Here is a 20,491-nt window from a genome sequence, read left to right as displayed (position 1 = left end):
GGGTATTTTAGTTAAAGTTAAAACTGGTGTATACTGGACAAAATGACTGGTACGAGTAAGTGAGAGTTTGGCTATGATAACTAGAATTCTGGTTAGAATAATTAAAATTATGTTTACGATAACTAAAATTCTGGTTAGGATAACAAATTTTGGTTAGAATAACTAGAAATTTGGTTAGAGTAACTAGAATTCTGGTTATAGGATAACTAAAATTCTGTTTAAGATAAAAAATTTTTGTTAGAATAACTAGAAGTTTGATTACAGGAACTAGAATTCTGGTAAGAATAACTTGAATTTCAGTTAGGATAACTAAAATTCTGGATATAATAACTAGAAGTTTGGTTACAGGAACTAGAATTCTGCTTATAATAACTTGAATTCTCGTTAGAAAAAGTAGAATTCTAGTTAGTCACTAGAATTCTGGTTAGAATAATTAAAATTATGTTTACGATAACTATAAAATTCTGGTTAGGATAACAAATTTTAGTTAGAATAACTAGAAATTTGGTTAGAGTAACTAGAATTCTGGTTATAGGATAACTAAAATTCTGCTTACGCTAACTAAAATTCTGGTTAAGATAACAAATTTTATTTAGAATAACTAGAAGTTTGGCTACAGGAATTAGAATTCTTGTTAGAATAACTTGAATTTTAGTTAGGATAACAAAAATTTTGGTTAGAATAACTAGAAATTTGGTCACAGGAACTAGAATTCTGGTTAAAATAACTTATTGAATTCTGGCTATGATAACAAAAATTTTGGTTAGAATAACTAGAAATTTGGTTACAGGAACTGGAATTCTGGTTACAATTACTAGAAGTTTGGATACAGAAACTAAAATTTGGGTTACAGGAACTGGAATTCTGGTTAGAATAACTAGAAGTTTGGATACAGAAACTAAAATTTTTGTTAGAATAACTTAAATTCTGGTTAGGATAACTAGAATTCTGGTTAAAATTACTAGAAGTTTGGATACAGAAATTAAAATTCTGGTTAGAATAACCAGAAGTTTGGATACAGAAACTAAAATTTTTGTTAGAATAACTTAAATTCTGGTTAGGATAACTAGAATTCTGGTTAAAATTACTAGAAGTTTGGATACAGAAACTAAAATTGTGGTTAGAATAACTAGAAGTTTGGATACAGAAACTAAAATCTTGGTTAGAATAACTTAAATTCTGGTTAGGATAACTAAAATTCTGGTTAAAATTACTAGAAGTTTGGATACAGAAATTAAAATTCTGGTTAGAATAACTAGAAGTTTGGATACAGAACCTAAAATTTTGGTAAGAATAACTTAAATTCTGGTTAGGATAACTAAAATTCTGGTTAAAATTACAAGAAGTTTGGATATACAGAAACTAAAATTCTGGTTAGAATAATTAGAATTCTTTATAGAACAACTAGAATTCTGATTAGAGTATCTAGATTTAATTTACGGATTCGTAATCACGAAAAATATTATCAGAATATAGCACTGTACAGTTTATTTATAATTTGTATTTGTAATATTTTCACTTATACATAAATAAATTTCGTATAAATTGACAATTGTAATACACTTCCAAAAGCAAATTGACATTTGTTGCGCCAAATCAAATTTTTTTAGATGATAATACCTATACAATAAAATAATATGAAAATCTGTTTTGACATCACATATACTGAATGGAGTAAAATATCTGGAAAATAGACTACTACTAGCAGCAGTATATATAGAGTTGGGGGAGAAATATTGCAATGGGTTGGAAATGTAGGATGGATTGTCGACTAGTATATATTATGGTAGGTACTCACAGAGAGCAGTGCTATGGGTGAAAGAGTGCAGAGAATGAGGTGGAGGGGAATCGATCGGATCGCCATTACAGAGAGTGAGTGCAGAGTAAGAGAGAAAGAGAGAGAGAGACTCGATGGAATCACGCCGCCGCGCCGTTGGGGCTTTATTCTCCGTATATATTTTGCTGGCGTATCTCAACCCTCGCCCCTTTTGTAGGATGTCGTCCTTGTTTTTTAGCTAAGGGAGAGAGAAAGAGAAAGAGAGAGAGAGGGGGGGATAAACAAAGGGAGAGAGTGAGATTTGAGTTAAAACTAGAAAAGAGAGAAAGGCGACAAAGTTTAGGCAATAAGGGGCGTGCACAACTTGCCTTTAACGCAACTCACGCATCGACGAGTTTCATCCAGATTTTCCCAAAGCCCCTTGGGGATTCAACCAGATTTAGATATATCTTGAGAAATGTATCGTTTTCAAAAAAAAGATTATTTATTCACTTTTTATCCTTATTATTCTTATGTTCTTCTTTCTTAATTAATTCGTAATTTTTCGTGTATATATTCTAATTAAAAATTCAATTTTTGTTTTAGTTATGGTGCTAGTTATGATATGGCAGCGAGAAGAAAAAATGCCACGAGAGAATCAACGGCAACATTGAAAGCATGGCTTAATGAGCACAAGAAAAATCCTTATCCAACAAAAGGTGAAAAAATAATGTTAGCTATTATCACAAAGATGACATTGACCCAGGTGTCAACATGGTTTGCAAATGCAAGGAGACGTTTAAAGAAGGAGAATAAAATGACCTGGGAACCAAAAAATAAAACTGACGACGATGACGATGCTGTTTTATCAGATTCGGAGGATGTTAAGGAAATGAAGGAAGAAATGGGTGACAGTCGGAGTGATAGAGTGGGTGATGAAGTCAGAAGAGGTCTTGATGACAATGGTAAGCTCGTTTAATTACTTTTAATAATAATTGTTACTTAAAAAAAAAAAATTTAACATTGTTTTCTCTTCACATATTTGTTAAATCATGAGTGACGGATGAGTATAAACCTCGTTTGTCAACCTATCCGTTTAATAGCCAATCAAATTCAAATCAAAGCATAATTAGATTTCACCAAGCGATATATATAACTCAATCGGAAAACCGTCACATTGCTCTTGCTCGCTAATTTGCTTACGAAATAGACTGTAAACTAGTCACATATATTAAGTGATCAATTCTCCACTCGATCAAAAAACCTGTTTAATTAAAGATGTTTACAATTTTCATTTAAATATATAATTAAAATTTATTTGAAAAATTATAAATCTAATTTGTGATGGTAATAATTTATTTCCTCTATATAGACACTTTCCCTCCATGTGGTCGATAGTCCGGAAATTGCGAATATGCAAGATTTGGAATGAATATCCGTAGCGTCTATATCGCGGGGGCGGACATAATGGTTCACATGTGGGTAAACACAGTGACGGGTTGCGGGTTGCCGCGCGAAGAGATTAATGGCCTTCGGTTTGGTCCCCTGGTGGACTTGGACGACGACGTCGACGATGTAGTTGATGGTATTGGTGGATATAGCATCGTTCCAGAGTGGTGGTGTTGAGGGTGCGGTCGAGTTTGAGTAGCCATCCGTAGGACCAATATACACTCTGTCCACGGCTCTATATACTGCCAGATTTACTATATATACACGAGAATACCGTAGTAGATGTGTATAGATACTCTGGCACTGGTTCGAGGTATACGGTGATGTATCGGCGCCCGCGGCGAGACGAATGGTATAGACCCTCTTCTATAGCCTGCATTATACCCCACCACACATTGGCCAATATCGGTTCGTTCCTGGCACCTGGTTTTCATACAAATCAATTTATACTCCAGAAAAGACGCCTTCATTAAAGAAATGTAACAAACCGAAATTTTTGTTTTATTAAATAATTTTAAATACGCAGACAAGAGTTGGTTAGAAGCTATATACACAAAGATCGAAACAATTATAGATTTTGAATTATAATCGGTGAACAATTATTCCGTGGAATGTTACAATTAGGATGCAATGAACCATACATCTGGTATACCAGTTCCTGTTTAAGAACACAGCAGTGGTCTTTTTTCATACATCTCACTACTAAATTTTTAAATGGAATTTCCTTTATTTCCAAGACTGGTTGCTTCAGGATTCACTCTTTCAAAGATCAATTTTATAACTTTAAATGTTTGTCTAAACTTCCATTTGCTTGGACTTTGGCCAATATCGGTTCGTTCCTGGCACCTGGTTTTCATACAAATCAATTTATATACTCCAGAAAAGACGCCTTCATTAAAGAGATGTGGCAAATCCAAATTTTTGTTTTATTAAATAAAAATAATTTTAAATACGCAGACAAGAGTTGGTTGGAAGCTATATACACAAAGATCGAAACAATTATAGATTTTGAATTATAATCGGTGAACAATTATTCCGTGGAATGTTACAATTAGGATGCAATAAACCATACATCTGGTATACCAGTTCCTGTTTAAGAACACAGCAGTGGTCTTTTTTCATACATCTTACTACTAAATTTTTAAATGGAAATTCCTTTATTTCCAAGACTGGTTGCTTCAGGATTCTCTCAAAGATCAATTTTATAACTTTGTGTAAACTCCCATTTGCCTGGACTTTGGCCAAGGGATTGATAGAAAACCTCTTCAAAGATCAGATTGGATTTAATTAAAAAAAAAAGAAACTAATCTAGTGGTTGACAATTTGAATTTTCAAGGGGTATATATAAGACGAATTAGGTTTGTAAACTCATGTAAGCGGAGGCGTAGAAAAGGTATTGACTAGGAGAAGTAGATCATGCGATTAGCGTCTGATAAAAGAGGGTCAAAAGTTAAAGAGCCACTTGTGGACTTGGCAGTAGTATCAGTTTAGTTGGTCCATAAGGCTCTCTTTATAAGGGGTATTGCAAGCTCCCTAAAACTTTTACCACTTTCTGTTCTTGTTTCTCTTCACAATTTCTCTCTCTATCTATCTCTCAGTTTCATTCTCTGTGTGTATAGAGTTTGGTCGCCCTTTCTAGCTTGGGAATTATCGCTTGACGACCCATCAAGTAAACCCTCTGCCGACTCATTCGAACCTCTTAATGAAATTCTCACCCCTGACTGACTGGCTGGCAGGCAGACGGCCCAAGCAGTCCTAGAGTGCCCCGAGAGGGATAGAGAACAAGAGGAATAAAGAAGGAAGGATTCACCAGAGAGAGAGAGAGAGAGAGAAGAGAGCCACTCGAGGGTTGCTGAAATCTCTCGCGCCCCAAAGTGGTTGCAGACTTCGCCCCCTTTTTTCACAGCATCCCTTGTAGCTTAACTATATAAGGGTGTGAAAGGAGACACTCGCTATATAAAACTTTCCTTCTCAATGTCTATATAACCCCATAATGACACGCATTCTGGGTCTCACTTTCACACCAGAAAATGTAGCCCATTAACGTCAATATTGCCCGAAGGGAGTCGAAATTACCTTCTTGAAGAATTATTAATCATAATTAATGAACAGTTAAGAAAGTTTTTACAGCTTTTTTCGTATATATATATGACAAGTATCAGCCGTCGGATCTTTATCGGATTATTCCTTTTTAGAGGTCACGTGCCATTAACGGGTTGTGCCACAACCGAATTTATTAATATAAGCCGTTGATGACATTAATTTTTTGAATTGACTCATCATATTTGTTCACAGAACCAATGAGGCATGTGAAAGCAGAGCACATGAAGATTGATAAAGATCTAGACGAAGATGACGATTTAGATCTTGAGGACGATCCAAGAAGAAGTGAACATTCTTTTCATCATGCGATGCACCATCATCATCATCAGGGTTTCAATAGCGAGGATCATCTCAAAGAAGAAGGGATTAAAAGTGAATGTGGTGCCGGTGGTATTCCTATTCCAGCAACGAAACCTAAAATTTGGTCTTTAGCTGACACGGCAGCGTGTAAAACACCTCCTCCACCTTCTCATCCTCATCATCAACAACAATATCATTTACATCATCAGCAACAACATTACAATCAACAGCAACATCATTTATCCAATCAATCCCATCATCACCATCATCATCATCATTCTCAACAACCGTGGCTTGGCTCAAGTGGAATGGGTACCGCACCAAGTGGAGGTGGTTTAACTTCCTTTGCACTTCCAACATCGGCAACAATGAGTCCATCGTCTGCTGCCACTGCACCATATTCCGGTGCATCAACAAGATACGGTGGATTTTTATCGTCTTCCTCCGGTGGACAACTTCACTATAATCCCAATTCCTCATCTGGTTCAACGTCAAGTGCTTCGTCATCAGCGGCGGCGGGGTTTCCCGAAGTTGGTACAGATACCCCACCCCAAACACCTCCCAACATGAAGGTGGGTACACCGAATGGAGTGATCCAGGGCCCTCCAACAGGGTACTGCCCTGGTGGCAACAACAACAATAATAACACCAGTAATGGCAATCTCAATCACTATGGATCTAATAATGGATATCTGTCCACAAGTTCAGGATCGTCTAGCAGCGTTTCTTCCTTCAGTTCACGTCTTCAAAATTCGCCGCACAAGGAATTCTCACCTACCACGCAGAATTCGATACTCCATCAACATCAAACCACTGCTAGCCTCCCACCCACGGAAGCCACCACGGCCTTCAAACCTTTCTACAAAGGGTAAGAAGCATTTTTAAAAACTTTCAACTGTGATTTATCAAAATTCTTTTTTTTTTTTATTCCCTCCGATTTATGGCTCCATTCAACTCTTGTTTTAGGTCACAAACCATGGGAAGTGGATTCGTGTCTCCAGTTTAAGGATATAAACAAGCACCGACCAACGCATCTTCCAAGGTTTGTTTTTTTTTTTTCAATTCTTAGTTACTCTAGTTATTTGCTTAGTATAAATGATTTCTATCTTCTGGCGCATATATACATTAACACGCGGTGAAATGCGCAGTACAATAATTTATTTTGCCATTGAGTAAAAAAATAAAATAAATAGACATAAGAGAGACAAGGCACGAAGGTAGGTCGTTTCAAGCAACGGTACACAGTGTGTTTTATCCGATCACGATCAGTCACGGTCCACGATTGACTGCCCTGAAACCAGCAGAGCTCAACTCGCCTCCAAAGTCGAACGGACACCTTAAAACAATCGATAAGGAATTAATATCCGGCCGAGTTGATTGGTCGTTAGTCCCTGGGCCTGCGTCGAAATAATAATGGTATTGAGTAGCGTGTGGGTAGTCTGCGGGCAAAGAGAGAGAAAGAGAGAGAGAGAGAGAGGCTATCGCCACCTTCTTGACAGTAACAAATGGACGGAGATTTCAATCAGTGAATGGAATCACCACTGGTTCGCCTCGTCCCTCGATCTTCTTCCACTTGCTTCTTTCTTACAATTCCTTTCTCTCTTGCACATTCTCTTTTTCTCTCTCTCTCTCATCCAACTATTCCACTCGAACACACCTCGACCTGTCGCGTTAGTGACCGACCAAGTCACTCGATTCGTGTTGGCCACTATCTTCTCACGAAATAAAAAGTCAGGCCTAAGCTTATATATGCAAATAAAAACGATGAAGAAATAGACACATTCGAGTAGCTTCATGCAAAACAAATCAATTCCTTTTATATATATATATATTTTTAAGGGAAAAAAAAATCTTCCATTAATAAGATAAGGAAATTGATTTGTTGGAATTAATTTCACATCAAGGTTAGAGAAATTAACATTTATTGGGATTTTACATTTCATCTATTGTTCTGGTATTGTTTTTATTGTTTTAAAATTATGACAAAAATGTAAAGCAGTTTGATGCAAAAATCCGTTGGATTTTAGATCCTAGTTTCACAGAAAATTAAAAGGCATTAAAATAAGCTGCAACGCTTATTATTTTAATGCCTTTTGATTTTCTGTGTTTCGAATTATACATTGAGAAAAATATGCTATTGAATCAACAGCATTTCTGCCAAAGGAATAAAAATTATTATTGATTCAAAAGCATATATGCTGTAGAATCTGTGTATAATTTTTTTACAAATTCTATATAGTTCAGAATCAATAATTTCTATGCCTTTAGCAGAAATGCTATTGATACAATAGCATATCTTTCGTAGTTTAAAAATTACTTTGATGATTCTTCACAAGAGAAATTATCACTAAGTAATAATAATTATTCGGTAATAATTTTTCTGTAAAGAATCAGGAAAATAATTTTGATAAAAGTATAAATGAACTTGTAGCAGAGGTTTCCAAAGTATTTACGTTTTTGAAAATGATTTAGTACACGATTGTTGGGAAGAAATAATGAAAATTATGCCAAAAATTCAAAGCACCGTTTTATTTGGTGAAGGTTTGATGAAAAATCCGTTAGATTTAAGAACCTAGCTGATTTTGTTTTTGGATTATTATAAAAATCATTTTCCACGATGCTTTACAGAAAAAAATTTTGATAAGAATATAAATGAATTTGTAGCAAGTTTCCAAAGTATTTACCATTTCGAAAATGGTTTAGTATACGGTTGTTGGGAAAAGACGATAGAATTAAATTGACGACAAAAATGCAAAGCACAGTTGTATTTAAATGATGTTTAATGAAAAATCCGTTGCGGATTTAAGAACCTATATAGCTGTTTTCGAATTAGAAAAACCTTTTTCCTGATTCTTCACTAAAAGTATTATTACTCAGTAATAATTATTCAGCACTGCGAAAAATATGCTATTTCTGCTAAAGGCATAAAAATTATTTATTCCAAAGCATATGCTAAAAGAATTTGTAACACAGAAAATTATATAAATTCTACAGCATATGCGCTTTTGAATCAATTTTTCTATACATTTGGGCAAAAATGCTCTTGATTTAAAAGCAAATTTTTCTCACTGCTGAATAATTTTTCTATAAAGAATCAGGCAAATAATTTTGATAAAAATATATCCGTATTAATAATTTGAAAACAATCAGCAAGGCTTTTAAATCCAAAGGATTTTTCATCAAATTACCAAATACAACCGCTGCCTTAAATTTTTGTGGTAATTTTAATTCCGTTAAATTTTAGTTTTATAAACGTATAATTTTAAGGTAAAATTTTGTTACCAATTTCTTAATTTGTATACCGTGTGTTACCAAACTGTCTTTTCTTGTTCTCCTGCACACAAAAGATTGTGAATTTTTCCTGAGCTTAAAATTCGTTTCTGCCTTAAGAGTGATTTTCCAGAGAATCTTATATACTCGAGAGAATTGCCAAAGATGGTATGAGAGAGAGAAAAGGAGAGTGAGCAGTTATCAGTGTCGGTTTGGGCAATCGTTAAAGTGCCTTTGGGAAACCGAAGACTTCATCCCAAGTCACACCAAAAGGCAAGAGAGGAGGATGATGAGGCTTTCCGAAACGACTACCCTCGTTTCCTTACAAACGATTCCCTGGATTCATCTTCAGGGTTTATTCTCGATATCCCCCTGGCTCTCGCCTTCAAGTCTCTCGCTCTCCCCCTGACTTTTCCTAAGATTCTTCGCAACAGTTGCTTTTCTACCCTTATTCTCAATTAGTTTACTTATAAATTAAATTCCAATTAGGTTTTACCGCGTATACCATTCAATTCTTTTTTTTTTTCTTCATTAAAATTTACAAAATAAATATTTCCTGCAAGATTTGGATGGGAGATATATAATAGAATAGATTTAGCGCGTGATCTCTGTGATACGAAATTATTCCAGGTGGACGCCTTTGTCGGCCTTAACCCGATACTCCTCAAGTTTTCGAAATGTAGAAAGAAGGACAAGGCAGTATAGCATTTTCTAGCGTGAATGTAAAGTGTTTAAAAAAGAAGGAAGGTGAAAGAATTAAAAAAAAAGAAAAAAAAAGGAACGTCAGATTTCGGGTCTTGGAGACGTGGTGTTACTGGGACCACCTTATCTGGTGGCGATCTGATCCTAATTTATAGCCAGGTCCCAAATAAACTAGTTTTCGCTGTCGTCACCTTGCCTTGCTTTTCGGTCTTCGTCTCGTCTCTCATTCTGTATACATTTCAGACTGGTTGGGTTGTCGTGGTTTTCGCCTCGTGCGTCCCTCATATAGTCCAATATAAACTCTAAAACTTTAGATGCACCAACGACTCCAACCTGTCTCTCTTCTCTGCCTTGATTTCTTGGTCCAGGTAACCACTAATACAAACACACACTTTTATACCAAATGCTACCTGATGGTGGAACCAAAAATAAAAAAAAAAAAAAAAAAAAATATAAAACCTCAACGCCCATGGTAATTGCCAATTAGCTCGCTGGATATTTAATTGCCATTAGAGTGGGTGGAGTGTTTTGGTGCTTGGTGGTCGTTCATGATACGTTATCCTCCCGTCACTTTCCTGGTCGCACCTCCTAATGGGATATTTACAGAACGCCCTTTTCGAATTGAATTAACCTTTTATTTCTTTTTCTCTCCTTTCGAGAAAGATAAAAAAAAAGATTGACAATAAGATCCTTTAAATGATGATCGGCTTGCATTTATTACCATTTAGTGATACAGGTGAGAAAATTCGAAAAAAAAACCATTATTCGAAGCTGGGAACAATCGATATGGCAATAGAGCCGAATTTGCACATTGTCATTCGAAGCGCAGGCATTTAACGACAGAACAAACGGTGATGGATGGCCCCAAACAAAAAAAAAAAAAAAAAAAAAGAAAAAAAAACGAGAAAAATCACCGAGTTAAATGAAAACTTGGTGTTCCCAGGACCGATTGCTTTTTAATGCGCAACTGCGAATCACAAAACGATTGCGTATGACGATATTTCATGAATGCTCGTTCACTCGAAACCTGCTACAAAAAAAAATTACTATACACATTGTCGTGATTCAATAAACGGTTATACAGTGCCTTTATTTTCGAAATTATTATTTAATTACGATGGTTGGAATAAAAGAATTTTTTTTATTATTTTTTGCCTAAACAATTTTATTTAATTTTTTTTTTCTGAATTAAATATTTTTATTATTATTAGCTTTTTTTAAAAATATTATTATTAGCATTGAAATCATAGAAAATTTAAAGGTATTAAAATAAGCTGCAACGCTTATTATTTTAATTCAATTTTGCTTATTTTAATACCAAAATGGATTAAAATAAGTAAAATTGGATTAAAATAATAAGCTTATTTTAATGCCTTTTAATTTTCTGTGTATTGTATACACGGGGAAATTAGTTTTACTTTCAAAAATTGAATTATTTATATATTCTTCGATCATTATTGAAACGCTTGCAACGTTTGTTTCTCGATCGTTACACTTAATGTAACGGACCACCCAGAGCGGAAACTTTTTTGCACGCATTATTCACTATTCTCGAGCTCATTCATGAAAAAAAAAATATCGTCATTTTTATAATCGTTAAAACTGCTTTAACAATTGTTAACTGCAAACAAACAAAAAACCAAGCATTTTACTTAAATAAATTAAAGTTTTTAGAAAGGTAAAATAGACGGAAAAAAAAAATTTTTGTGTCAACCTATAACTCCACTTTTAGGATTGGACAAATTGTACTGTAAACAAAAAAAATAATGTTTCCAACAGGCAGGTTTGGATATTTTCTAAAATTAGCTGTTTTGTGGAGACTACAACTACAGTTTGTAGATAACACAAGAAATTTTTTTTTTCTCCTTTATAATGTTAGGCGAGGGGGAATTTACTAGTTAAAAACGTGTACACTTGACTACTGGTATTACACCTCATATTATCCTTATTACTAAGTATTACACGTTATTACAGAGTATTACACATTATTATAGTGATATTACAGAGTTTTTTGCGTTATTACAGCACTGTAATAACGCATTATTACACGCCCAGGTGCAACGATTCTATACAGAAACTACTCCACGGAAATTCCGCACGGAATTCCGTAAAAATTATATACGGAATTCCGCAAAATTTTTGAAAGAAGTTCTTTTGTAATTTTGCGAATTTTTTATAAGAATTACACACATAATCTCTATACAAAATTGCACAAAATTTTTGTTAGAATTTCACAACTGTACTCTCTAAATCTGAATTAGTAAAAATTTTTACTAATTTGAATTAGTGACTCACTTTTTGCTTCGGAATTAGTAAAATTTTACTAATTATTAGTAACTTTTACTAACAGTTAGTAGAATTTTACTAATTCAGATGCAAAAAGTGAGTCACTAATTCAAATTAGTAAACATTTTTACTAATTCAGATTTAGAGAGTACACTGAAAAAAATTTAGCCGAAATCCTCAACTACCTTTAGTTAACTGACTTGAAAGTAGTAAAAGTAACTATTTTTTTCGTTATTTTAACTATGTGCATGTAGTCAATTTAACTATTTTTTATGGAGTTAAGAATTAGTAATTAATTGTACACGGAAAAAAAGAAAAAGTAACTTTTACTATACTTTAAAAGTAAAATTGGACCTGTCCGAAGTTTCTGCGCATCTCTGGCAACTTTTACTCCAAAAATAGTAAAATTTACTTCAGAAATAGTAAAAATTACTACGAAAACAGTAAAATTTACTACAGAAATAGTCAATTTTACTATTTTTCGAGTAAAAGTTGCCAGAGATGCGCAGAAACTTCGGACAGGTCCAATTTTACTTTTAAAGTTGTAAAAGTTACTTTATTCGTTTTTCCATTTTTCTCCGTGTACTTAACAAAAGTATTTAAATCAACTTCAAAAATTAGAACAATTACAAAATCTCCTTGACCCAACTAAATTCTTAGTTCTTTTAACTACTTTTTAATAATCCATACAACTTTTTAAATTCAGTTAAGGACCTATTGAACTATGCAGGGTAGTTAAAAAGTATATAGTCAAATCTACTAGTTTTTTTATTGAGTGTATTTTTTACTGATTATTTTGTAATTTTAAAATAACTGTGCTGGTGGATACACTGAAAAAAATTAGTCGAGAAATTCAACTACCGTTAATTAGTTGACTGAAAAATAGTAAATTTCTTTTGGAAAACGTTTTATTGACCTCTCAAATAATTTCGACTAGATATTAATTAATCATTAATTAAATTCTTCTAATATCCACCAGGAACATCATCGTCGACTAGTTTTCGTTATAGTAGCAGCAGTTATTTTAAAATCACAAAAAAAAAAACAGCAAAAAATAAAGTTGTGGAATTTTATTGAAAATTTTGTGCAATTCTGTATGCGAATTCTTACAAAAAAAATTCGCAAAATTACGAAAGGAATACTTTCAAAATTTTGCGGAATTCCGTACGTATTACACGTTATTACACAAGTATTACAGGAAGTGTGTACATTTGACTACCTGAGTAAATTCCCCCTCGATGTCCAGATAAATATTTTATAAACATAAAAATTCGTAAGGCAAGAATTTTACGAAATTTTGGACATTCATCAAGTTTTTTTTATAAGAAATAATTAATTTCTGGTCTTGAAGTGGTGGTGTTGCATACAAGAGCATATATAATATTTTTCTGTTCTTTCACGCTAATTTATGCAGGCACGCGGCAGCAAACGCAATGTACGGCCAATTTGTTGTCGTGCAAATAAATAAATATATATATATATATATATAGCAAACTCAGTGACTCTCTCAAGTTAGAATGCGAAAAAGATTAAGTCGTGCGCTCAAAAGGTGTTTCAAGTATTAAAGCTATATTCTTTTGCCATAATAGATCTAGCTTGTAAAGACGATAGAAGATCCACGAGTCAATTAGTCCTGCTGAGCATTAAATCGAGTGATTGAGTGCTTCACTATACATATATATATACACTTATTGGCTCTCTTTCCAACTTGGCTTAGTCAACAGTATATCTCGATTTTATGATGAAATAGATCATCAGTTTTCTATATATATATATATGTGTTTATTTTTTTCTATCTATATTTTTTTTAATGACTAGTTTTTTGATCTTTATTCCTAGGCTAATCTGTTGTTGTTGTTTTTTTTTAAAAGATATGCTCCTTTATCTCTCGTAGTCTGAGATCTCTCCACTTTCTGAACCATATATATATATATATATGCATGCGCATTCTCAAAGCTCTGCTCAGAAATTAATCTCTCCTGATGTGGAAAGCGTAGTCGAAGAATGCTGTCTGGGTGGTACAGAAGGTACCTGGGGCAATTGCTGTTCACTTTAATCTTTTAATGGGTCCATCTTTTACAACTAATGTTTTACAGCTAATGTGCTTTGAAAGAAAGAGAATATACCTTTATATTGGCACTCAAATTTCATGGAGGAGAGAGTGAGAGAGAGATATGAATAATAAATCTAATGGACTTTCTTTATAGGCGACTATATAAATTCTTAAAATATTATTGATTTGTTATCGTTTCCTGTTGTGAATATTTACAATTTTTTGTGTATAGATAATTTTTGCGATTATGGCATTTATAATTTAGGCACAGGGAGAATAAAGTTGGCTATCTCAGCTAACGTTCAGCTATCTTTTAGGTAGTATTAAATAAACATTTAGCTACTTTAGGTAACATTTCTAAGTTTCTTTAGAAACTTTAGATATCATTTAAGTAATTTTTGTGACATAATAACATTTAGCTAACATTTAGATACTTTAGAAAAAAATTAAGGTAACATTTAACTAACATTTAATTACTGCAGGTAACAATTAGCTATCTTAGGTAAAATTTAGTTAACATTTAGTTACTTTAGGTAACATTTAGTTAATATTTAGTTACTTTAGGGGACATTTAGTTAATATTTAGTTACTTTAGGGGACATTTAGTAAACATTTTGGTACTTTAGGTACCATTTAGTTAATATTTAGTTACATTAGGTAATATTTAGCTAACACTTGGTAACTTAGGTAACATTTTGTTAACATTTAGTTACTTTAGGTAACATTTAGTTAATATTTAGTTAATATTTAGTTACTTTAGGGGACATTTAGTTAACATTTTGCTACTTTAGGTAATATTTAGTTACTTTAGGTAACATTTAGCTAACACTTGGTAACTTAGGTAACATTTTGTTAACATTTAGTTACTTTAGGTAACATGTAGCTGACATTTAGTTACTTTAGGTTACATTTAGTTACTACAGGTAACATTTAGTTAATATTTAGTTACTTTATGTAACATTTAGTTAACATTTTGCTACTTTAGGTAACATTTGGACAATGTTTAGTTATTTTAGGTAACATTTAGCTAATACTTGGTAACTTAGGTAACATTTAGTTAATATTTAGTTACTTTAAGTAACAGGTAGTTGACATTTAGTTACTTTAGGTTATATTTAGTTAACATTTTGCTACTACAGGTAACATTTAGTTAATATTTAGTTACTTTAGGGGACATTTAGTTAACATTTTGCTACTTTAGGTACCATTTAGTTAATATTTAGTTACTTTAGGTAATATTTAGCTAATATTTAGTTCCTTTAGGGGACATTTAGTTAACATTTTGCTACTTTAGGTAATATTTAGTTACTTTAGGTAACATTTAGCTAACACTTGGTAACTTAGGTAACATTTTGTTAACATTTAGTTACTTTAGGTAACATGTAGCTGACATTTAGTTACTTTAGGTTACATTTAGTTACTACAGGTAACATTTAGTTAATATTTAGTTACTTAATGTAACATTTAGTTAACATTTAGCTATTTATGTAACATTTAGTTTACATTTAGCTACTTTAGGGGATATTTAACCAATTTTTAAGTTACTTTAGGTAACATTGGGCTAATTTAGGTAACTTTTAGTTAATGTTTATCTGTTCTAAGTAACATTTAGATAACATTTAGCTATTTTAGGTAACATTTAGATACTTTAGCTAACATTTATCTATCTTAGGTAACATTTAGCTACTTTAGGTAACATTTAGCTAACATTTAGCTATTTGTGTAACATGTGAATTACATTTATATAATTTGGCTAACATTTATCTATCGCAGGTATTATTTAGTTAACATTTAGATACTTGAGGTAACATTTAGATAACATTTAGCTATTTGTGTAACATGTGAATTACATTTATATAATTTGGCTAACATTTATCTATCGCAGGTATTATTTAGTTAACATTTAGATACTTGAGGTAACATTTAGATAACATTTAGCTATTTTAGGTAAGATTTAGATACTTTTTTGACATTTAGCTATCTTTAGTAACATTTAAGTTACAATTGGGGTATATAGAGCTATTTTTGCTAAAATTTCGTTAACATTTAACTATTTTAGGTATTTTTTAGCTACTTTGGGTAACCAAATTTTGGTTGTGTTAACATAATTTGTCTAAAACAAAATACCAAACTCATTTCTCTTCTGAATAGAAAAAAATTGCGCTCACTTAAGTAAGAAATTACGCGTTTATAATTAGATTTCTCTATTTTAATTAAGACTATTTCTTACATTAATTTGAATAAAGCTACAGATGCTGGCATCCGGATTTATATACTATTTACACACCGCGGTCGTTCTTGATTCCAGAGGGGATTAAAGGTCCGTTGAAACATGGCTTAGTGGGAATTATCACAAATGTCTATCGAATGGGACACATACCGGATTTGTCCATGCGAAACGTTGTAATCGCAACGATATGCACCGCGTAATCGTCGCCACGCTACCTATTTTCTCGGTGGGACACACAACATATATATATATATATATATATATATAGAGTATATAAGTATATATTCTACTATAAGGCAGTTATAACGATACAAAAGATGCCAGAGAGAAAGATCTTTGCGGCCATAGGGAGAGCGCGAGAGACCTGCCTTTTGAAACCGGTTCGAATTCTCGATTCTTCTTGTAATCAGGAATCGCTTGGCTTGTCAAGTGTCGCCTATCGAAGCGACACGTGTACTTATAACTGGGAAAATTAATTCATTGCCATATAGTGGAATCATTGGGTCACTGACACGTGGGGAAAATAAATTATGTCTACCAGAAATTGACAAGAGGACTATATATACTGTCGCATTACTGGCGCAGTACTGGTACCAAATAACGCGCCAGTACTGTGCCAATACTGCGCCTGTACTGTACCATAATTACGCCAGTACTGATATTAAAATTTTTATTAAAATTAGTGTCAATTTTCTGTCAATACAGGAACTAGAAAAGATAATTTACATATTACAAGCATTCATGCAAAAATACAAAAAAGAAACACTGCTTTGTGCAAACATTCTACTAAAACTTGCATCATACATTTAATTTTGATCAGAATAGTATACAGAAATAGAGGTTGTAAATTTTTATAGAAACAAAAATATTTATTTTGGTAAAAAACTAACATCGAATTCGTAATCAGCGACTCCAAAAAGCCCCCCAAAGTAACAAGATTCAAGCAAATTTGATCAGTTTCAAAAAAAATTGTCCGCCATATTGGATCCGCCATTTTGAATTTTGCAATTCTGTCCTTTAAATTCGTAATCGCATCAACACGGAAAATTTGAAATACGGTTTACGTATTATCAAATAAATATTTACTTGTATCAAATAATTATATTATTTAAGTCAATTAATCAGTATTTGTTTCAAATACAGAAATTATTGGTTCAAATACAGTTTATTTAATTCAAATAAAAATTAAATGATTCAAATAAATATTTATTTAATTTAAATAAATATTTATTTGATAATATAGTAAAGTAACCGATTATTATTTTAATCAAATAAATTTTTTTTTTCAGTGTAATCTTACATGTATTATTAAGGTAATATTGCATAGTAATATTAAAGTAATATTACATGTTATATTGAGGTAATATCATTTTGGATTGTTGGTTAATGCTTTCGACTTGTGTGCAAAATGTTCAGAGTTCGATTCCCACTAGCGAGATTTTTTCTTTAAACAAAAAGTCTTTGTATTACATTGTAATATTATCTCAATATTATATATGTAATATTACATGTAATATTATGGTAGTATTAAGGTAATAATACCTGTATATTACATTTAGTATTATGGTAATATAAAGATAATATTACCTCAACGTTACATATGTAATATTGCTGTGTTATTACGGTGACATTACATGTAATATTACTGTGATATTAAGGTAACATGACGTGTGATGTTACATGTAATATTACTGTGATATTAAGGGGACATTACATGTAATACTAGTACTGTAAATTTAAAGTGACATTACGTTTAATATTTCGTGTAATATTACAGTAATATTAAAATGTTCGCCTCGTGGTAATATTACGTGCTACTTGAGCTGTCATATTAAACAGACATTACATGTAATATTACTGTGATATTAAGGCGATATTACATGTAATATTACGTCTAATATTACATATAATATTACTGTGATATTAAGAGGACATTGCGTGTAATATTACATGTAATATTATTTTGATATTAAGGCGATATTACGTGTAATATTACATGTAATATTATTTTGATATTAAGGCGATATTACTTTGATATTAAAGTGACATTACGCTTAATATTACTGTAATATTAAGTAAATATTACGCGTAATATTACCGTGTACGATAATATTAAGGTAACATGACGTGTGATATTATATGTAATATTACTGTGATATTAAGGGGATATTACATGTAATACTAGTACTGTAAATTTAAAGTAACATTACGTTTAATAATTCGTGTAATATTACAGTAATATTAAAATGTCCGCCTCGTGGTAATATTACGTGCTACTTGTGCTGTCATATTAAGGTGACATAACATGTAATATTACTATGATATTAAGGCGATATTACATGTAATATTACGTCTAATATTACTTATAATATTACTCTGATATTAAGGGGACATTACGTGTAATATTACATGTAATATTACTTTGATATTAAGGCAATATTACTTTTATATTAAAGTGACATTACGCGTAATATAGTAATATTAAGTCAATTTACCACGTAATATTACCGTGTACGATAATATTACGCGTAATGTTAAAAAAAGATTTACCTGTAACAACGAAACGTTTTACTATAGTAGGAAAAATTTTATATTTGTCTCAATGAAATATTTCGCTATTCCAGGTAAACTTTTCGCTATTTTGGGTAAATATTTTTTTCCCTATGATATTATGGTAATATTACGTTTTCCCAGTGTATTTGAACCATAACCATATCTATCGCTATTAAAATTACGGAACCTGCAATATATTGAAACGCAAATGAATTGTCATTCAGATCGTTTTGCTTCCGTGTAGCGAAATTAGTTAATATTATAGTGTGAAGCAATTGCTCTGTTTCAATTGTATTTCCGAGTTTATATACATATGAAAGAGACGCAGGCGCTTGTATATATATATATAATACCGACACCCACTCTTGATGGCGTCGGCCAACCACCGACGAATATAACCCGATGCTTTTACGTATTAGCTATCGCATGTATATACGATGTTGTGTGTATATATATATATATATATATATAACTGCGCTTATGCCGCGCAGGTCCCTTTCCTCCTGGCCAAGTAACAAAGGAACATGGCGTCACTAACTTGGTACCGTTCCCATTTTCTGTTGCAGGTTAACCCATGCCAGAGGAGATGGAAGACGATGGACAATGTCCAGCCGGATTCTGTATATATGCGTACGCAAAATAAATAAAAAAAAAAAAAAAAAAAAAAACATGTTTACGCGCACCACGAGGTCCTCTCTGCTCTCTGGGATTTATAAGCAGTGTGTGTGTATGTATATGTAGAAAAAGGAGAATAAAAAAAAAAAAAAAAAAAAAAAAAAAAACAATTCTCTGAAAGCTGCGGAAGAGATAGGAGGAATAAATGGGTGCGAGCCAAAAAGGGATAGAAATCAAAGAGAAAGGGAAGAAGAGAAAAGAAGGAAAGAAAAAAATGAAAGAAATGAAAAAGGAAAAAAAAATTGTATAAAAAAACAACGGAAAAATCAATGTTAGAAAGAGATGTCCTGGTGTAAAGGGCTTGTTTTCTATAATCACAATTTCCCAACTAATATTTCCTTTTTTTTTAAATTAATGGGCAATGTGCAAAAGCACCGTTAAAGGGTATAATTGTTATTTATCCAAGAGGTTTTTTTTTTAACAGTCTTTTAATTTTATCTTCCATTGTATAATATTTTAAAAAGCGTACATTCACTTGAACAAAAATTTTTGAAAAAAAAAAATCTCGTATACACAAATGCACACACACACACACACTTCTAAAAAAATAGTTATTAATGAAAAACACATTCACATATAGTTAATACAGTTATCTTTAAATATCCATTATAATTGATTAATTATTATCACAATGAGATATTAACATAATAAATAATTTAGATAGGATAGAATCCTTAAAAGTAGATCCGCGTTATAAAAAAAAAAAAAAAATGATGATGATGAAAAATGTCTGGAGAGTGTACGCTAAATGTATAATATTATAAATATTAAAAATAAAATAAAATAAAAGCGATTAGTTGTACACATTAGATCACGATTGAAGTTATATAAATAAAATAAATAATAATAATATTATAATATAATAATAAATATAAATAAATAAACCCCCCATTATTTTTCAACTTTAATTATTAATTTTTTAATGGCTTGCAATGTATTAAAATTATTAAAATTTTATTTAAATTTTGAGGTTATGTTTGTTTCTTGATTAAAGGAATTTTAAGTTATGTTTGTCGGACATAGCCTCAAACCCAAGAGTCCCATCATCTACATGTTTGAATTTTGAGGTTATGTTTGATCTCTGACCTTGAATTTTGAGGTTATGTTCGTTTCT

At 32.0% G+C, this 20,491-nt stretch overlaps 1 protein-coding gene across 2 annotated transcripts in view; it reads left to right on the top strand.

Moving 5' to 3' along the window:
- The window catches only part of LOC127288504 (homeobox protein araucan-like), a gene marked incomplete at its 5' end in the record, with an annotated part of 40,712 nt that extends 21,342 nt beyond the window's left edge, over window positions 1-19,370 (top strand). For both annotated transcript variants that reach the window (XM_051315987.1, XM_051315986.1), the window contains 4 exon segments: window positions 2,363-2,721; window positions 5,501-6,476; window positions 6,575-6,650; window positions 19,269-19,370. In XM_051315987.1, coding sequence (XP_051171944.1) covers window positions 2,363-2,721; window positions 5,501-6,476; window positions 6,575-6,614 — 1,375 coding nt within the window.
- Between the last annotated feature and the right edge of the window lie 1,121 nt (window positions 19,371-20,491).

The sequence above is a fragment of the Leptopilina boulardi genome, unplaced genomic scaffold (genome assembly GCF_019393585.1).
Source record: "Leptopilina boulardi isolate dan_hultmark-lab unplaced genomic scaffold, ZJU_Lbou_2.1 LbouV2_392, whole genome shotgun sequence".
NCBI lineage: Eukaryota > Metazoa > Arthropoda > Insecta > Hymenoptera > Figitidae > Leptopilina > Leptopilina boulardi.
This window is presented reverse-complemented; position numbering and strand designations above follow the sequence as displayed.